The 17,870-nt window shown below is 43.9% G+C and overlaps 1 protein-coding gene across 4 annotated transcripts in view; it reads left to right on the plus strand.

The window, feature by feature from the left end:
• The first annotated feature begins 6,919 nt into the window (after positions 1–6,919).
• The window catches only part of LOC127782030 (transmembrane 9 superfamily member 8-like), a 32,990-nt gene continuing 22,039 nt past the window's right edge, over positions 6,920–17,870 (plus strand). The window contains exons 1-7 of one of the 4 annotated variants that reach the window (XM_052309103.1): positions 6,922–7,176; positions 8,381–8,545; positions 8,637–8,746; positions 8,831–8,936; positions 9,013–9,125; positions 9,232–9,385; positions 9,511–10,940. In XM_052309103.1, the coding sequence (XP_052165063.1) occupies positions 7,042–7,176; positions 8,381–8,545; positions 8,637–8,746; positions 8,831–8,936; positions 9,013–9,125; positions 9,232–9,385; positions 9,511–10,668 (1,941 nt within the window). In that variant the 5' untranslated portion in view covers positions 6,922–7,041 and the 3' untranslated portion in view covers positions 10,669–10,940. Of the gene's footprint in view, positions 7,177–8,380; positions 8,546–8,636; positions 8,747–8,830; positions 8,937–9,012; positions 9,126–9,231; positions 9,386–9,510; positions 10,941–16,703; positions 16,950–17,870 lie in introns of those variants that run through there. The other 3 variants (XM_052309104.1, XM_052309106.1, XM_052309105.1) reach the window with 3 other exon arrangements.

Raw genomic sequence — 17,870 nt, forward strand, 5'->3', positions numbered from 1 at the left:
CCCTCCACCCCCAACGAATCTGTAGAAGACGCTATCTAGATTCGTTGGACTAGAATATGTCCCATCCAATGCTAAATTGATATATTTTGGGATGGAGTAGTACTCACTATAGCTAGCTTCAGGTTTTACATTACCTTGCTTTGAAAACAGCCACTGCATGCATATGGACATTCATCTAATGAAGTTCAGAACTTTGTGAATTGATGAGTGATGACAGCTTTTCAACTATTCGGACTAGCTTGATACGAAAGTTATATACTCCTATATAACAGCTCTTAAAAGTTCTGTAAACATGTACTCCTACTACTATACAGGTGATCCATGCATGTTTTTTTTTTTTTTGCGGGGAAAAAAGGATCTTCATTACTCAGTCACGGAGTCCTCGCGAACAAGCCGTGAAATAAGGTGATCCATGCATGTTGTATTGGGATTTGGGAATACTCGTGAACTAAATTCATAACAGTAGGACTAATTAACTCAGTTATATATTATGGGTCATTTAGGTTTGTCCTAAGACAAAATCTTTAAATTTAACCAAAACTATAAAAAAAATGTAGCATATTTTTCAACATAAAACAAATATACTACTCCCTCCGTTTCAGATTAGAAGACTTTCTAACGTTGCCCATATCCATATATATGTTATATATATATATATATATATATATATATATATATATATATATATATATATATATATATATATATATATATATATATATATATATATATATTCATTAACATTTACATAAATGTGGACAATACTAGAAAGTCTTATAACCTAACGGAGGAAGTATAAAATATATATTACATGGTAAATTTAAGGACTAACTAATATGTGTGTTATATGTGTTATTATATATTTTATGAATTTAGTCTAACTAAAAAAACTAATTTAGAATAAATTTAAAACGTTTTATAATACAAAACTGACTGTACTTGTCTAACAATGGGGGTCATTTTGTTTGATGAAATATCCTCTGCATTGCTCAGCCTTATATACCTCTACAATGAGCTAGTGGCCAACTCTTGCGTACTGGGCCAAATGCTAAAGGAAAATGTATACTTTGACTCCCTCAACTATCGCCCGAGTATGATTCATGTCCCCTAGCCACAAAACCGGGTATATGGACTCCTCCAACTATTAAAACCGGTGCAAACAATATCACTCGGTGGTTTGGGAGGTGGTTTTGGCTGACATGGCGCCTACGTGGCGGTTTTGACCAAGTCTTTGTCCTACGTGGCGCTTACGTGGCATTAGAATAAAAAAAAATAAAAAAAATATATGGGACCTATATGTCATTCGCAAAAAAAAAAGTATTTTGGGACCCACATGCCATCCTCCTTCTCCTTCCCTTCTTCCTCCCCCTCTCTCTCCCTTATCTCTCTCTTCCCCTTGGGCCTTTCTCTTGGCCGGAGTGCGGGGGAGACGGCAATGGGGAGCGGCGACGGCGGCGGCGGTGGGGAGCGGCGGAGGCGGTCGGGAGCGGGGACGGGTCAAGGACCGTCAGTACCTGCTCGTCCCGGAGGGCACCGACCACCCACCGCACGCCGCGCTGTCCTCCCCCTCCCCATCGCCGCTGCACGTCTTCCACCGCATCCGCGTCGCCGCGTGCGCGCTGCGCGTCCTCCGCAACCTCCAGCCCGCGGGGCAGCGGCAGCCACCATCTGGAGCAAGCTCGGCGACGGCGAGGGGCCGCGGGTGTTGCTCTACTACACGTCGCTTCGCGTCGTCCGCGAGACCTACGAGGATTGTCGCACCGTGCGCGCCATCCTGCGGGGGCTCCGCTCTGCCGTCGACGAGCGAGACCTCCCCATGGACCCGACCTTCCTCCCGGAGCTTGCCGCGCTCCTCCCCCAACGCCGCCACATGACCCTCCCCTAAGTATTTGTCAACGGCCGCCACCTCGCCGCTCCCGACCGCCGCCGCCGCCGCTCCCCGCTGCCACCGCTCCCCTCCGCCTTGTCCCCATCGGCCACCGCTACCGCCGCCGCTCTTGAGTCCTGAGAGAGAGAGAGATAAGGGAGGGAGAGAGAGAGGGGGAGGAAGAAGGGGAGGGAGGATGACACGTGGGTTCCACTTTTTGTGTGAATGACATATGGGTCCCACATATTTTTTATTTTTGTTTTTTATAACCTAGTAGCACGTAAGCGCCACGTAGGACAAAGACCCGGTCAAAACCACCGAGGGATATTGATTGCACCGGTTTTTTGATAGTTGGAGGAGTTGATATACCCGGTTTTGTGGTTGGAGGTCATGAATCATACTTGACGATAGTTGAGGGAGTCAAAGTATACTTTCTCCAATGCTAAATGATGGAGGAAATGGGCCAAGTTCTGTGAGGCCCATGCTTGTAGTCTTGTTTAGCCAGAGGATAAGGGCTTGAAAGGCCAAAAACTAAGAAGGGCCTTTTTGTATGTATCTGCTGTGAAATTGGACCTGAATCCACGTCTAATTTCGACCCATACACTCTTGCGTGGACCAATGTTTTTAGTTTAATTTTCCAACATGGCACCCATAATTTAATAAACCAAATTGACTACGAATAATCTGCCCGTTTAAATGTTTCCTTAATTCCCTCAAAAACAAATAAAGAAAATTCAAAGGAATATTACACTACTACTCCAGTTGAAAATTTCTTTTTAGAGTGGGAGCAAGAGTCCTTCGAACGTTTGATTGAAAAATAGGAGGAGGCCAATGTAAAAGTTTCATTTATAGTAGGGGCCATTATGCTATTTGAGTAATACTCTACTATAGTGACTTATGTACTTTAATGCAATCCTCTCACTTGCTATAAAATTATATAGCACACTAATTTCTAAAGCTTAGCATGCAGAGATGTCATATCATTACTTACTAACAATTATTACATTTAAACATCATGTTATATTATCTATAATTTAATAATTTATTAAATTTTAGAGATTTAAAATATAAGCATATTAAATCATCCCACATAATTCACATAATATTTCAATATATCTCTCCATCATTTTTTTAATATCCTATAAATCTATATAGTTCATCCTCACTTTATTCCATGTTAATTTTCTTTTCTCTCATTAAGTCATATCATATAAATTGGTTTTAGTCCTCAAATGATGAACCTATAGTTCAAATTATCTCTCTTCTTTTTTTTTCTCTCACTAAGCCATATCATCTTAATTTTTTGTAGTTCTTAGATGTATGGTCTAAATTATCTTCCTTGTATTTTTTTCATAAAGCCACATCATCTTACTTTTATATTTGATCCAACGTGGGTGCTGAGTGACTGAGTCCTTCTAATAAGAGATGGAAGGGAGAAGAAGAGGGATATGAGGAATAGTGGGGGTTGGGTGCGGTGCGGGGGCTGAAGGAGGAAGAAGGAGATGAGTCTCCCTATAATCTAGTTCGAGATCCCTATTTGGAGATAGGGTGTACGTGTGTCTGGTTTGAACAACGTTTCTAAAAATTTTGAAAAATTTTGGAAAATGAAAAGGGCCAGAAAATGGTATAGGACCAATTTGGCAAAAACGCTAATACGCGACTAGTCGCGCGCGTCCCTTCCCGCGCGACGAGCCACGTGGTGCGCGCGGAGAGGGGACAGCGGACTGCGCGCGGAGGAGTTAGGTTGCGTTTTTTTCCCGGTTTTCTTTATTCGTTAGTTTCTTCCGTTCTTCTGTTTTTTTGTCCAGTTTTCTCGTTTCTCTACGTTGGTTTCTTCCGTCTTTGTTCGGTTTTTTCTCTCCCTTTTCGGTTTTTCAGTAGCAAGTTTGTATACACACGTGTACAAAGTTTGTATACATACATGTATATATTTTGCACGTATATAAAGTTTGTATATGCACGTGTACAAAGTTTGTATACGCATATACAAACTTTATATACGCACGTGTACAAAGTTTGTATATGTACGTGTATAAAGTTTATATACATGTTTATATTTTTACATACATATATAAAGTTTGTATACTCCCGTATACAGAGTTTATATACGTCGTGTATAAAGTTTATATATATGCACGTATACAAAGTTTGTATACGCATGTATACAAAGTTTATATACGTATAAATGTACATATATGGCAACGTATCCTATGCACACGGGCATATAGCTGCACTCATGTACACGCTCGTTCCGAGCCCTTCGATCAAGATCCTGCGGCTAACTCTCCAAGCGTTGCATTTTTACACTTTACCGCCCGCCTCCTCCACTAAGTTTTGCAAAACACCCCTCCACAATTCTCATCTTTCCTCGAGCAGTCCATATTACCAAAAAAAAATGGTTAATTGGATCCATGCCATTACAACTTTATGAAATTAAAAAAATACCACTACTATTCACCATATCAGCTATATGCCACTGAAAACTTCTAAAATTGAAAACATGCCACTGCCGTCCCTTTTTCCATCTCCTATCTCACGCTGTCTCGTTTCCCCCGTCAGATGTGGCGTCATCTCACACCATCTCCCTCTTCTTTCTTCCTGCGAGCTCGGCGGCCACGGCGAGCGCTCGCGGGTTGAGGAGGTCGGCGTCGGCAGCGCGCGGGACTTGCTCCAATCCCCACCGCCTCTACTGACATCGTCGTCCTCGTCTTCCTCCTCCACCAGACGCCGCGCAATGCCGCCGGTCGCCGCCGCCGGGCTGGCCCCCGCTGCCGCGCGCAGCTGCTCGAAGAAGACCACCTGCATGACGACGCGGAGCGGGAGGCGATTGTTCTGCGCCGCGTGGATGCACGCCTCCTTGGACAGCTTCTTCACGTCCATCAAGCTTGAGATCTTCCGATCCTCTTCTCCGCCTTCGGCACGTTCGGATGCAACTGACAAGTGACAGCAGATTGCAATATGTTCATGTCAAAAATAATAGTTTAGAAATCATATACAAAATATATTAGTAGTTTATACTTAACATGGTGGATGAAAATATACATCAACATGTACAATAAAGCAAATTCAAGAACCAAAAAAGATGAAAAATGATCACTGTTTTGCATCATGGTCATTGTCAAGCAAATATACCTTGAGAAAGACATCAATGTCGGTGTACAGTCCATCATGGGTTGCTCTTGCTGCATCACGCAAGGAGGTCGGAGAGGAAGACAGCGACGCCCGCGGGGGAGTAGAGGAGGGAGCGGAGGAGGTCGCGGAGGTGCGGGAGCGTGCGGCGGACGACGATGAGGATGCGGGCGCTGCGCGTGGACACCACGCTCGCCGGCTTCGACGGCCTCCGCATCCGCCGGGCCAACCATTTGTTCCTCTTCTTCGGCGAGGAGGTCGACGCCAGCGGCCGCCACCTTCCCCCGGGCTCGCTCCTCGTGCTCCACCGCGGCAGGAGAGCGTCGGGGAGTGGAAGTCGCGGGCCGACGGCCAACGCTGGCCGTAAGCCACGTTCGAGCTCGCCGGAGATGACGATGACGACGACGACGGCGACGAGGAGGAGTTCCTCCCCCTGGAGAAACGCGACGATGACGAAGACGACGACTTCATGGTTGCCGACATCTCCCCGCCCCCGTCGCGCCACAGCTGCTACATGCCCGGCCGGCGCAGCGTGGCGCCGCCGCCGTCACACATGGCGACGCCGCCGTGCTCGACGATGCGCCGGGCAAGCTCAGTCTCGGGAGCTGCCGCCGCCGCCGTCGTCCTCCACGCCGTCCGCGACGGGAGTGCTCGGGAGCTGCCGCTGGCGTCGCCGCCGCTGTCCTTTTGCAGTTGGAGGGAGAGAGAAAGGGAGATTGAAACGATTAAACGTGGGAAGGAGACGGCGTGAGAGGGGGGAGTGGAATCTAATCCCTCGATATCCCTCGTGTATCTTTTTTTCTTTTAAATTCGATGTAAATAGTTGTAAAAAATTCTGAAAAAAATTGATAATGTAGAGTATAATGATACCTACTAGTCCATCAAAATTCAAGTTCAAATTTGATCTACACATCGAGAAAAAAAAAGACAAATTTAGATATAAACAGTACGCTACTATTCATACGCTGAATTTATCTTTTTTATATCTCGACGTGTGAGTTGAGTTTGGACTTAAGATTTTGTGGAGTTGTATATATGTGTTGTATGAATGTTGTCAATTTTTTCTAGATTTTTTCATAACCGTTTAGATAGGTTTTAAGCAAACGAGGGAACATCCCCTCGAGGGATTAGAATAGTTTCCCGTGAGAGAGGGGATGGAAAAAGGGACGGCAATGGTATGGTTCCAATTTTAGAAATTTTTAGTGGCATGCAGCCGATATAACAAATAGTAGTGGTATTTTTTAAATTTCGCAAAGTTATAGTGGCATGGATCCAATTAACAAAAAAAAAAAAAAAAAAAAAGGAAAGAGTACAAACTGACCCTATCTGGATCTAGCACTAGCACGCCGCATGCGCAACATCGGCGAGGGTTTGTATTCGGAGGCAGCGGCGACAATGCTTCAACGGAGACAACGACATCAATCAACGAAGCGCTGGCAGAGACGGCGATCTCGAGCGGCGGCAGAGGCTGCTGCTGCTTTCACCACAGCAGAGGTTCTGTTCAAGTTTAGGGGGAAAAACTAGGAGCTGTCACTCATGAACACGATGGATTGATGGCTGAATATCTTCTATGTAATCCCATGATTCTTCCAAAACATTACTAGTTTTGCTTTGGACGCAGATTTGAAACAGTCAGGTGGTGACGAACTCTTAAATCTCATGTGAATAAGAAGAGCAGAAATTCAGACTAAAACAACAAATTTCTCCGAAGAAAAAAGTGGTAAATAGTTAAATGCCCCCCAATTCGCCACTTTTACGGCCGCGCGCGGTCAGTCGCTAATCAACTCTTCCCCTAATTTATGAGATATTGAACTATATGTAAAATAATTTATGATATATTGAACCATATACAATATAGTTAATTGATAAATTTAAAAGTAACAAATAGTTAAATGCCCCCTAATTTGCCCCCACACGCACACGGCCGGTGAGCGTGAGTAGCAGTAGCCCAAAAAAACACAAGCAAGGGAAAAGGACACGAGGCCGAGGGAGGGAGTTTGGCAGTTGCTCGCTCGCCAAACTGCCAGATCCGGATCCCGCACCAGATGCGCCCGACGGCGATGCTCCGATGGCCCGCCGCCGCGGCGGCGCTCGCGCTCGTCTTCCTCCTCCTCATCGCCGCCGCGCCCCCCGCCGCGGCCTTCTACCTCCCCGGCGTCGCGCCCAACGACTTCCAGAAGGTCCGTTCCTCCTCCCCCTCCTCCTCCTCCTCCTCCTGGTAATGGCTCCCCCTCCTGCGCTTGCTGGATCTCGGCGATCCCGCGGTGCAGATCCGGCTCCTCGTGATTCTAGCCCTCTTCGCTCTTCGGGGTCGTCCGTACGCGCCAAATCGTTTTGGCGTGATCTTTTTTTTTTCTTTTTTTGAAAACCGAAGCCAGCAAAGCTGGTGTTATAATTTTGGCGTGATCGTCGTCCTGTTCTTCCACACACACACACACACACGTAGGGGATGCTGTTTCGTACGCGTTTCTGTGGATGTTGGTGGGGTTTGGTTGATGAGTGATGAATCTGTGTGCCGCTTGTCGCCAATGTTGAGAATAAACTGTATATTTTCAGTGCTGTTTCATGTAGGGGTGTGGCTGATCAGTGCTAAAGGCGTACCGACATTTGGTTAGGGATGCCTCTGTCATGTGGTTCTGGTTGCATGCCCGACATTTTGTTAGGGATGCCTCTGTCATGTGGTTCTAGTTGCATGCCTCTGGAATTCTGGATGGACATTAGCATCCTTAGATTAGATCCATTGTTTCGCAAGCCTCAGTGCTGAGGCAGAACATGTTTCTAACCGAAAGCGAAGCAAAGCAGTTTATCTCTTTGAGTGGAAAAAACTTCTGCAATGATCCTAGCATATGCATTTCGTATTATCCCTCTGAACATTTTCAGAACAAATTATATTGTTGACTATAGCTGTATTCTGTAATTTTTTCAAGCTTGCGCATTGAGTAAACACGCTCCAATTTTCAACATCTTCTCAGCCTCTCTATACCGTACCCTGTTTATCTTCTCTCGTCAATTGTTGCCAGTTGTGCGTGTATCCTCAATTTTGTCACTTACGAATGGCATGCATGTCCTTGCAACACCTGCTTAATCACCCTTTTACCCTTAATTTTTTTTGCTCTCTATCATTCTGTCATTAGTTTTAAGAATGACTGTGCTACTAGGCATTTTCTAGGTTATTACATGTTTATTCTGTTCTGTTACGTAGAGAAGAAAACATCATGAAGGTGACTGAAAGAAAAATATTTTTGAGTCTGTGAAGAAAAAAAATATCTAGTAATCTTAAAAACATACCTTTACATTTACCTGCCGTACTAACAATATCTTAAAAATATCTAGTCATATGTTTTGGATGTGCTCTAATGGACATATATACTACAATGCCTGCAGAAAGATCCACTTCAAGTGAAGGTGAACAAGCTGTCATCCACAAAGACACAACTCCCCTATTCATATTACTCCCTTCCTTTCTGCAAGCCAGATACGATAGTTGACAGTGCAGAAAATCTTGGAGAAGTTCTACGTGGTGATCGCATTGAGAATTCTCCTTATGTGGTTAGTACTGGTCTCTGGTTTACAGATTATCTGAGCGCACTCGCACGTTAATGTACCTAATTATCTTCTATTTTACTTCTTTGGACTATAGTTTGAGATGAGAGAGCCCAAGATGTGTCAGATCGTCTGCAAAGCAACCATTAGCGATAAACAAGCAAAGGAGCTAAAGGAAAAGATAGAGGACGAGTACCGGGTGAACATGTATGCCTGTATGGATTCTGTAGTTTGATTGAAATTTATTTTATATGATGGGTTCTGGAGTAACATGGTTAAATTACCTTACAGGATTCTTGACAACCTCCCGCTAGTTGTGCCTATTGCAAGGCCAGATAGGGATGATGTTGTTTTTCAGGGTGGATATCATGTTGGTGTTAAGGGCCAATATGCTGGTGTAAGTCTCTGTGCTCAGCTTACCTTTTCTTTTGTTTGGAAGATTTGTAATGATCTTACAAAAATATATTTTGCAGAGCAAGGATGAGAAGTACTTTATCCATAACCACCTGATATTTTTAGTGAAGTATCACAAGGATGAAAATTCAGATCTCTCTAGAATTGTTGGGTTCGAGGTCAAACCATTTAGGTTCATTCCCTTAACCTTTTTATGTTTGTTTCATACAACGTCTTTGACATATTGGGCAAATTTATGTTTAATCCCTCATATGTGTTTACTAAATTCCCTGACTCAGTGTAAAACACCAATTCGAAGAGAAATGGAATGATGCAAATACTCGTTTGAGCACATGTGATCCCCATGCCAACAAAATAGTAATAAACTCATATACTCCTCAAGAGGTTGAAGCTGGAAAGGATATCATATTCACATATGATGTTGGCTTTGAGGTGATGATATTTTCATGGCATCTCTTCTTTCCTTTTGTACTATGACTCTTTTCCTTCACAGCTATGCTTCCAATGTTATCTTTATTTAAACAATATCTTTTGGTTTTCTTGGCTGGGTCTTGTAGGAAAGTGATATCAAGTGGGCTTCTCGCTGGGACACCTATCTGCTTATGACAGATGATCAAATTCACTGGTTCTCTATTGTGAACTCTCTCATGATCGTGCTTTTCTTATCTGGAATGGTGGCCATGATCATGCTCCGCACTCTATATAGAGATATCTCCAGGTACAATCAACTTGAGACTGAAGAAGAAGCCCAGGAGGAAACTGGTTGGAAGCTTGTTCATGGAGATGTGTTCCGCCCACCAACTAACTCTGACTTACTCTGTGTCTATGTTGGCACTGGTGTCCAGTTCTTTGGTATGCTGCTGGTTACCATGATGTTTGCTGTCTTGGGTTTCCTTTCTCCATCAAACCGTGGAGGATTGATGACTGCGATGCTGCTCATTTGGGTCTTGATGGGGCTGTTTGCTGGATATGCTTCTTCCCGACTCTATAAGATGTTTAAAGGATCAGAATGGAAGAGCATCACCTTGAAGACTGCTTTCCTGTTTCCGGGAATTGCTTTTGGTATTTTCTTCGTCTTGAATGCTCTTATATGGGGGGAGAAATCATCAGGTGCTGTCCCTTTCTCCACAATGTTTGCCTTGGTGCTTCTTTGGTTCGGTATCTCGGTTCCACTTGTCTTTGTTGGGAGCTATCTTGGTTTCAAGAAACCTGCCATTGAGGCTCCAGTGAAGACCAACAAAATCCCGAGACAGGTCCCAGAGCAGGCTTGGTACATGAACCCTGCCTTCACCATTCTTATTGGCGGGATTCTTCCATTCGGAGCAGTTTTCATTGAGCTATTTTTCATCCTCACTTCAATCTGGCTTCACCAGTTCTACTACATCTTCGGCTTCCTTTTCCTCGTGTTCATTATCCTCATCATCACTTGTGCGGAGATTGCAATCGTGCTGTGCTACTTCCAGCTCTGCAGTGAGGATTACATGTGGTGGTGGAGGTCCTATCTTACTTCAGGATCATCTGCCATCTATCTCTTCCTGTATGCTGGGTTCTACTTCTTCACCAAGCTGCAGATTACTAAACTGGTGTCAGGCATTCTGTTCTTCGGCTACATGCTTCTGGCCTCATTCTCTTTCTTCGTGCTCACTGGCACAATTGGTTTCTGTGCCTGCTTGTGGTTCACGAGATTGATTTACTCATCTGTGAAGATTGACTAGGCGCAGAGTTGCTATACATCCGGCTTCCAAAAGTTCTGTATGATTATTGTGGAGAATTGTGAGACGAGGATCAGAATCCACTTTGTATTTTGCCGATTTTCAAGAAAATTTATATCGTAGTTCTTAGTTTATAAACCACTTATGTTCATTCACTATAAATGAGATGATACATCTTTGATATGAGGTTATATAAGGCTAGTTACGATTTTAGTTTCATATGGCAGAGCATATTTCTCAATTCTTATGGACCACTATATACATTCATTTTATTATATACGGTTACCGAATGCTACTCTTCTCTGATCATTTTTACCCTTGCATGATGCATCGTGATAATGTCATTGGTAAAATCAGTATCACCAGCAGCTGCAATATTTAGTAACAAGGATCAAACAGTTGGTTGCAATATGGCGATTGACGTGATTTACTTTTTTTTGGCGCTTGTAGTATGGCCCTTTCTTCACATCTAATTGGTCTGGGATAGGTGCTTGACTTAATTACTTCCAGCCTGATAGATGGCGTTCATTTTCTTATAAGCACCTCTCTATTCAAGATGCATTCAACATGGGCAGCAGATTAAGTGATTTATTATTGTCCCTTCTTCTAGAGGAGGTGATACATCATATTGTGACAGTCCATATTCCATGCTTTGCTGGTGAGAAAGATAAACTACTTAGGATCCCCGACAACCATGACATCTTCTCAACGAGATCCGCTTTTGATGTTATCAGAAGGCCAACGGGTGATTCCACTCTCCTCGCTAGAGAATATCTGGAAGTGGATTGTAAGGGTAAGACCATGTCATTTTTATTTAACCGGAGGAATGGTAGTATTGGTGGAGGACTAGCGTGGTGTTTGGATCGAGGGACTTAACTTTAGTCTCTTTATTTAGACACTAATTTAGAGTATTAAATATAAACTACTTACAAAACTAATTCCATAAGTGAAAGCTAATTTGCAAGACAAAATTTTTAAGCCTAATTAATCCATAATTAGAGAATATTTACTGTAGCACCACATAGGCTAATCATGGATTAACTAGGCTCAATAGATTCGTCTCGCGAATTAGTCCAAGATTATGGATGGGTTTTATTAATAGTCTACATTTAATATTTATAATTAGTGTCCAAACATCCGATATGATAGGGACTTAAAAGTTTTAGTCCCATCTAAACAGGGTCCTAGAGGATCCCTCCACCGAGTCTTGGGTGACCTCGACGGTGGTGGTGCTAAATGTGGGCATCACTCGAGATCCGTCGAAGGTAGCCACTCGAAGACGATGCAGCTATGCAGGGACCGCTGGTAATGGTGAACAGCTTCCCACCAATATGCTCTCGGTAGAGGCCACCAAGGTGGAGATCCTATACGTGCGCTGGGCGGGGAGAACTAGGTCTCGCATGAGTGCCGATGGTAGGGATGCTCTGGTGCGGAGGGCTCTGTGTGGAGAGGTTGTGGCATCAATGATGGGAGACTGGATGGGGGCTGCCATGCGTGGTCTTGCATGAATGTCCTATGTGAGCCCACCGTGTTATGGTTGTCTCTGCCCAAGCTTTGTCGCTGTTGGTGGCCGTCACCGCCGTTGCCTAGGTCAATGTCGTCATGGGGTCGGGGGACAGAGAAAATGCAGGCGCCTTGGGTCCTAGATGTGTTCTAGAGGTTTTGGACCAGATTGACACACTATAACAAATATCGAGATCTAGATGTACATTTCGAAATTACATGAACCTAGATGACATATAGAATGATAAATTTAGGAACCGCCCGTGTATTTTAATCTTCGTTGAATATTGCATGCATGCAATCGTAAATCGTAGCAATCCCTCGCGCCGCAACTTCCATTGGTGTACGAGAGATAATTCTACTCGCTGGTTCTCGAACCAATAAATCGTAACAATCCCTCGCACCGCAACTTCCATTGGTATTCGAGAGATAATTATACTCGCTGGTTCTCGAGCCAGAAAATTGTAGCAACCTCTCGCACCACAACTTCCATTGGTGTTCGAGAGATAATTCTACTCACTGGTTCTCGAACCAGTAAATCGTAGAAATTTCTCGCACCGCAACTTCCATTGGCGTTCGAGAGATAATTCTACTCGCTGATTCTCGAACCAATAAATCATAGCAATCTCTCGCGCCTTAACTTCAGATGGTCGAGGTACGACTACGACAATAGCGTAGCGGTCCTCACACCACGACTTCAGATGGTCGAGGTACGACTACGACTGGTCTTTGACCAGCAGCGTAGTGGTCCTCGCACCACGACTTCAATTGGTCAAGAGATAAGGCTACTCCTGGTTTTCGGACCAGTAGGCCGTAGCGATCTCTCGTACCTCAACATCAATCGGCCGAGAGATGAAGCTACTCCTGGTTCTCGGACCAGTAGGCTTTAGCGATCTCTCGCACCTCTACTTCTAGTGGTCGAGTTAAGGCTACACCTGGTTTTCGACCAGCGGTGTAGCGATACTCCCACTAGCTTTTCTTCTCGTGGTCGAGTTAAGGCTACACCTGGTTCTCGACCAGCGGTGTAGCGATACTCCCACTAGCTTTACTTCTCGTGGTCGAGTTAACGCTACACCTGGTTTTCGACCAGCGGTGTAATGATACTCCCACAAGCTTTACTTCTTGTGGTCGAGTTAAGGCTACACCTGGTTTTTGACCAGCGGTGTAGCGATACTCCCACTAGCTTTACTTCCCGTGGTCGAGTTAAGGCTACACCTGGTTTTCGACCAAGCGGTGTAGCGATACTCCCTCTAGCTTTACTTCTCGTGGTTGAGTTAAGGCTACACCTGGTTCTCGACCAGAGGTGTAGCAATACTCCCACTACCTTTATTTCTAGTGGTCGAGTTAAGGCTACACCTGGTTCTCCACCAGCGGTGTAGCAATTCCTCCCACTACATCCACTTCTAGTGGTTGAGTTACGACTACTACATGGTCCTCGACCAGTGGTGTAGCGATTCTCCCACTACCTTTACTTCAAGTGGTCGAGTTGGGGCTACAACTCATTTTCGATCAACAGTGTAGCGGTCCTCCCATTACCTCTACTCCAACAAAGTTGATATCAGGTACACAATATCGCCAAGTGTTTTACCCAGAGATCCCTTACCACGACGACACCTAGAGTTGAAACCAATCCTACTGTCCCTTTACGCCGCCCTGGCAAGGCCTCCGAGGAACCTAAGGGAACTTCGGCTGGGCACGCCTAGAGCGGATAAGGCCTTGTCAGGTAATGCAGAGACGAACGACCATGTAAGATCTGGTCATGTAAGAGTTCTCACCGTGCGTATTAACCAAGCCGTGTAATCGGAAATTGGGTTTTCCAACTTCACGATTGGGGGCTAGGGTAAGCGCTTTTTCAACCAAGGCAGGTCAAGGGTCCAAGAGCATTCTCCTCCGAGAACTTATCTCCGATGACAAGGCTGGGGGCTAGGGAGAGTGTATGACTCAACAAACTGACTGATTGAAGTCGATAAAAGAGAAGACGCTTGTACACAAAACATTGGTCTGTAAATTTAATTCATTTTTAGTTTTTCATACATATTATAACATGTCACCCTTTGAGCGTTCGCTCGGGGGGCTATTTTTATCTAATATTCTTTTATGAGTATTGATTTCAGGAAAATTCTATTCGACATTGTCAAAGACTCCATGTCTCTATGGTTCTACACCAAGATTCACTAAGGCGAGTACGACAAATGTTGACAAGGCTTCGTCGCAGACTCTGCGCCTTCTCGACCATTCGAGAACGGTTGGTGGATCTCGACAAGGAATACGGAATGAAAAGATGGTATACCCGCCGAGATAAAATTTCTTGACTTCAATCCAAATTCTCGATTACAGCAAGACGGGAGACTTAGTCGTATGCTCTGTACCTTCTTGGTTGATGTCTGAGATTTACTCAGACAAACCCTATATGGTGCCCACATGAGGCTGATAAGGGAAGTCTAATGTTATCTCTGAACTCACCAAGAACGGTCACGTGAGCTTGACAACAGTTATTCCGAGGTCTTCGGATTGAGAATATGAACTCGTTCATTTGCATTGAAGTCGGGGGCTACTGTCAGGGTTATGGATACCACATACCTAATAGTAGTTGACTAAATCTCAGTAGGACCCACCACATACCATGTTTTATACGGAAACAACCTTCCGGTATAGAAGGAGTTCCGGATAAGGAAAGATAAATAGAGTTCTACATGGAAACGACAAGGATTACTCGGATTGTATCCATATTGATTTCCCTAGTTCTACTTGGAAAAAGGAAACACCTATGGGTATAAATACAAGACCCCTAGGAGGAGAGGGGGGACGGAACAATAGATCAAGACACAAGATCAACATACAAGCCAACATACGCCAAGACAATACGCTGGATATCGACTTTAGAGATAAGCATGGCTAGTCCCCTGCGGTGTCTACGGATACTGATAGGAGAGACATAGCGCTGTCTTTGAACTTGCCGGATGCGGATTCGAGGAGGAAGGTTACCCTGTTGTCGACTACGAGTCAGCACTTCAGACCGCCAAGTCGACAACAGTTAGATAGGCTACCCCAAATATTGTACTGGTGTGATTATGGTGAATAAGAGCAACGACCGGCTTCGGCCAACAGGAGTAGGGTTATTACCTGACAATTCAGGAGCCCGAACCTGTATAAAAATCCTTGTCCCCATCTCTTTTACCTCAATATCGTATATATCCTAGTACCAACAATCCCCATACTATGCAAATACCGTAGTCGTGACATCAAACGTCGACAGATAGATAGATGGATTGATAGGTTAGATAAGTAGATAGATCTATCAATAGACAGGGAGGGATTCAAGGTTGGGATTTGATATTTTCTTGGAATCGGGGAAAAGTATTTGGCATGGATTCAAAGGAAGGATTTGAATTTCGGAATTGATATAGGAAGTTGAATCGGAAGGGGAATTTCGAGGAGGCGATTTTTGATTTTGACAGGAGGGAACAAGGAATTTAAACTAAGATCCATGGCACGACTTAGACTCTCACTCAAAGAACGAAATTTTCGCAATTAGGATTTTATTGATTTAGTTTTTAACGTCTCGCGAAAAGCGGGGCGTTACAGATGCCATATCATTACCCATTAACAATTATTACATTTAAACATCATGCAAGCATATTATATTATCTATAATTTAATAGTTTATTAAATTTTAGAGATTTAAAATGTAAGCATGTTAAATCATCCCACATATTTCACATAATATTTCAATATATATCTCCATCATCTTTTTATAATATCATATAAATCTATATATTTCATCCTCACTAATTCCAAGTTATTTTTCTTTTCTCTCATTAAGTCATATCATATAAATTGTTTTTAGTCCTCAGATGATTAATCTATGGTTCAAATTATCTCTCTTCTTTTCTTCTCCCATAAAGCCATATCATCTTAATTCTTTGTAGTTCTTAGATGTATGGTCTAAATTATCTTCCTTCTTGTGTTTTTTCATAAAGCCACATCATCTTACTTTTACATTTGATCCAACGTGGGTGCTGAGTCGCTCGAGTCCCTCTACCCCACTGGATAACCATTGATAGAAGAAGACATGAAAGGGAGAAAAAAGGGATATGAGAAATTGTGGGGGTTGGGTGTGAGGGCCGAAGGAGGAAGAATGAGATGAGTCTCCCTATAATAGGCTATGTTCGGCACGTCTGGTTCCTAACATGAATAGTGCTTACGGAAAACGGAGCGATCCATTAGCACGTGATTAGTTAATTATTAACTAAACTTTTTTTCAAAATGGATTAATTTGATTTTTTAAGCAACTTTCACATATAAACTTTTTTGCAAAAACCACACTGTTTAGCAGTTTGAAAAGCGCACCGTAAAAAAACGAGAAAGAGGGGGTGCCGAACACAGGCATAATCTAGTTCTAGATCCTATTTGGATGCGTATGTTACGTGCCTCTTGCGTTTGAACAACGTTTCTAAAATTTTTTTAAAAAAAATTGGAAAATAAAAAAGGGCCTGAAAATGGTATAGGACCAATTTGCCCCCAGTCGACCGGTGAACGTGAGTAGCAGTAGCCCCAAAAAAACACAAGCAAAGGAAAAGGACACGAGGCTGAGGTACCAGTTGCTCGCTCGCTCGCTCGCCCCAGATCCGGGGGAATCCCCGCACCAGATGCGCCCGCCGGCGATGCTCCGATGGCCCGCCGCCGCGGCGGCGCTCGCGCTCCTCCTCCTCCTCATCGCCGCCGCGCCCCCCACCGCGGCCTTCTACCTCCCCGGCGTCGCGCCCAACGACTTCCAGAAGGTCCGTTCCTTCTCCCCCTCCTCCTCCTCCTCCTCCTGGTAATGGCTCCCGCTCCTGCGCTTGCTGGATCTCGGCGATCCCGCGGTGCAGATCCGGCTCCTCGTGATTCTAGCCCTCTTCGCTCTTCGGGGGATGCTGTTTCGTAGGCGTTTCTGTGGATGTTGGTGGGGTTTGGTTTTGATGAATGATGAATCTGTGTGCTGCTTATTGCCAATGCTGAAAATGAACTGTATATTTCAGTGCTGTTTGATGTCTGGGTGTGGCTAATCAGTGCTAAAGGCGTACCGACATTTGGTTATAGGATGCCTCCACGGTTGTAGTTGCATGCATCTGGAATTCTGGATGGACATTAGCATCCTTAGATTAGATCCATTGTTTCACAAGCCTCAGCGCTGAGGCAAAACATGTTTTTAACTGAAAGCGAAGCAAAGCAGTGGAAAAAACCTCTGCATTGATCCTAGCATATGCACTTCGTATTATCCCTCTGAACATTTTTAGAACAAATTATATTGTTGACTATAGCTTTATTTGAACAGTGCAATTTTTTCAAGCTTGCGCATTGAGTAAACGTGCTCCAATTTTCAAGATCTTCTCAGCCTCTCTATACTGTACCCTGTTTATCTTCTCTCGTAAACTGTTGCCAGTTGTATGTGTGTCCTCAATTTCGTCACTTATGAATGGCATGCATGTCCTTGCAAGTCACTCTTTTACTCTAATTTTTTGCCCACTATCTTTCAGTCATTAGTTTTAAGAATGACTGTGCTACTAGGCCTTTTCTAGGTTATTACATGTTTATTCTATTCTGTTACGTAGAGAAGAAAACATCATGAAGTTGACCAAAAGAAATTATTTTTTAGTCTGTGAAGAAAAAAAATATCTAGTAATCTTAAAAAACATACCTTTACATTTACCTGCCGTACT

The sequence above is a fragment of the Oryza glaberrima genome, chromosome 8 (assembly GCF_000147395.1).
Source record: "Oryza glaberrima chromosome 8, OglaRS2, whole genome shotgun sequence".
NCBI lineage: Eukaryota > Viridiplantae > Streptophyta > Magnoliopsida > Poales > Poaceae > Oryza > Oryza glaberrima.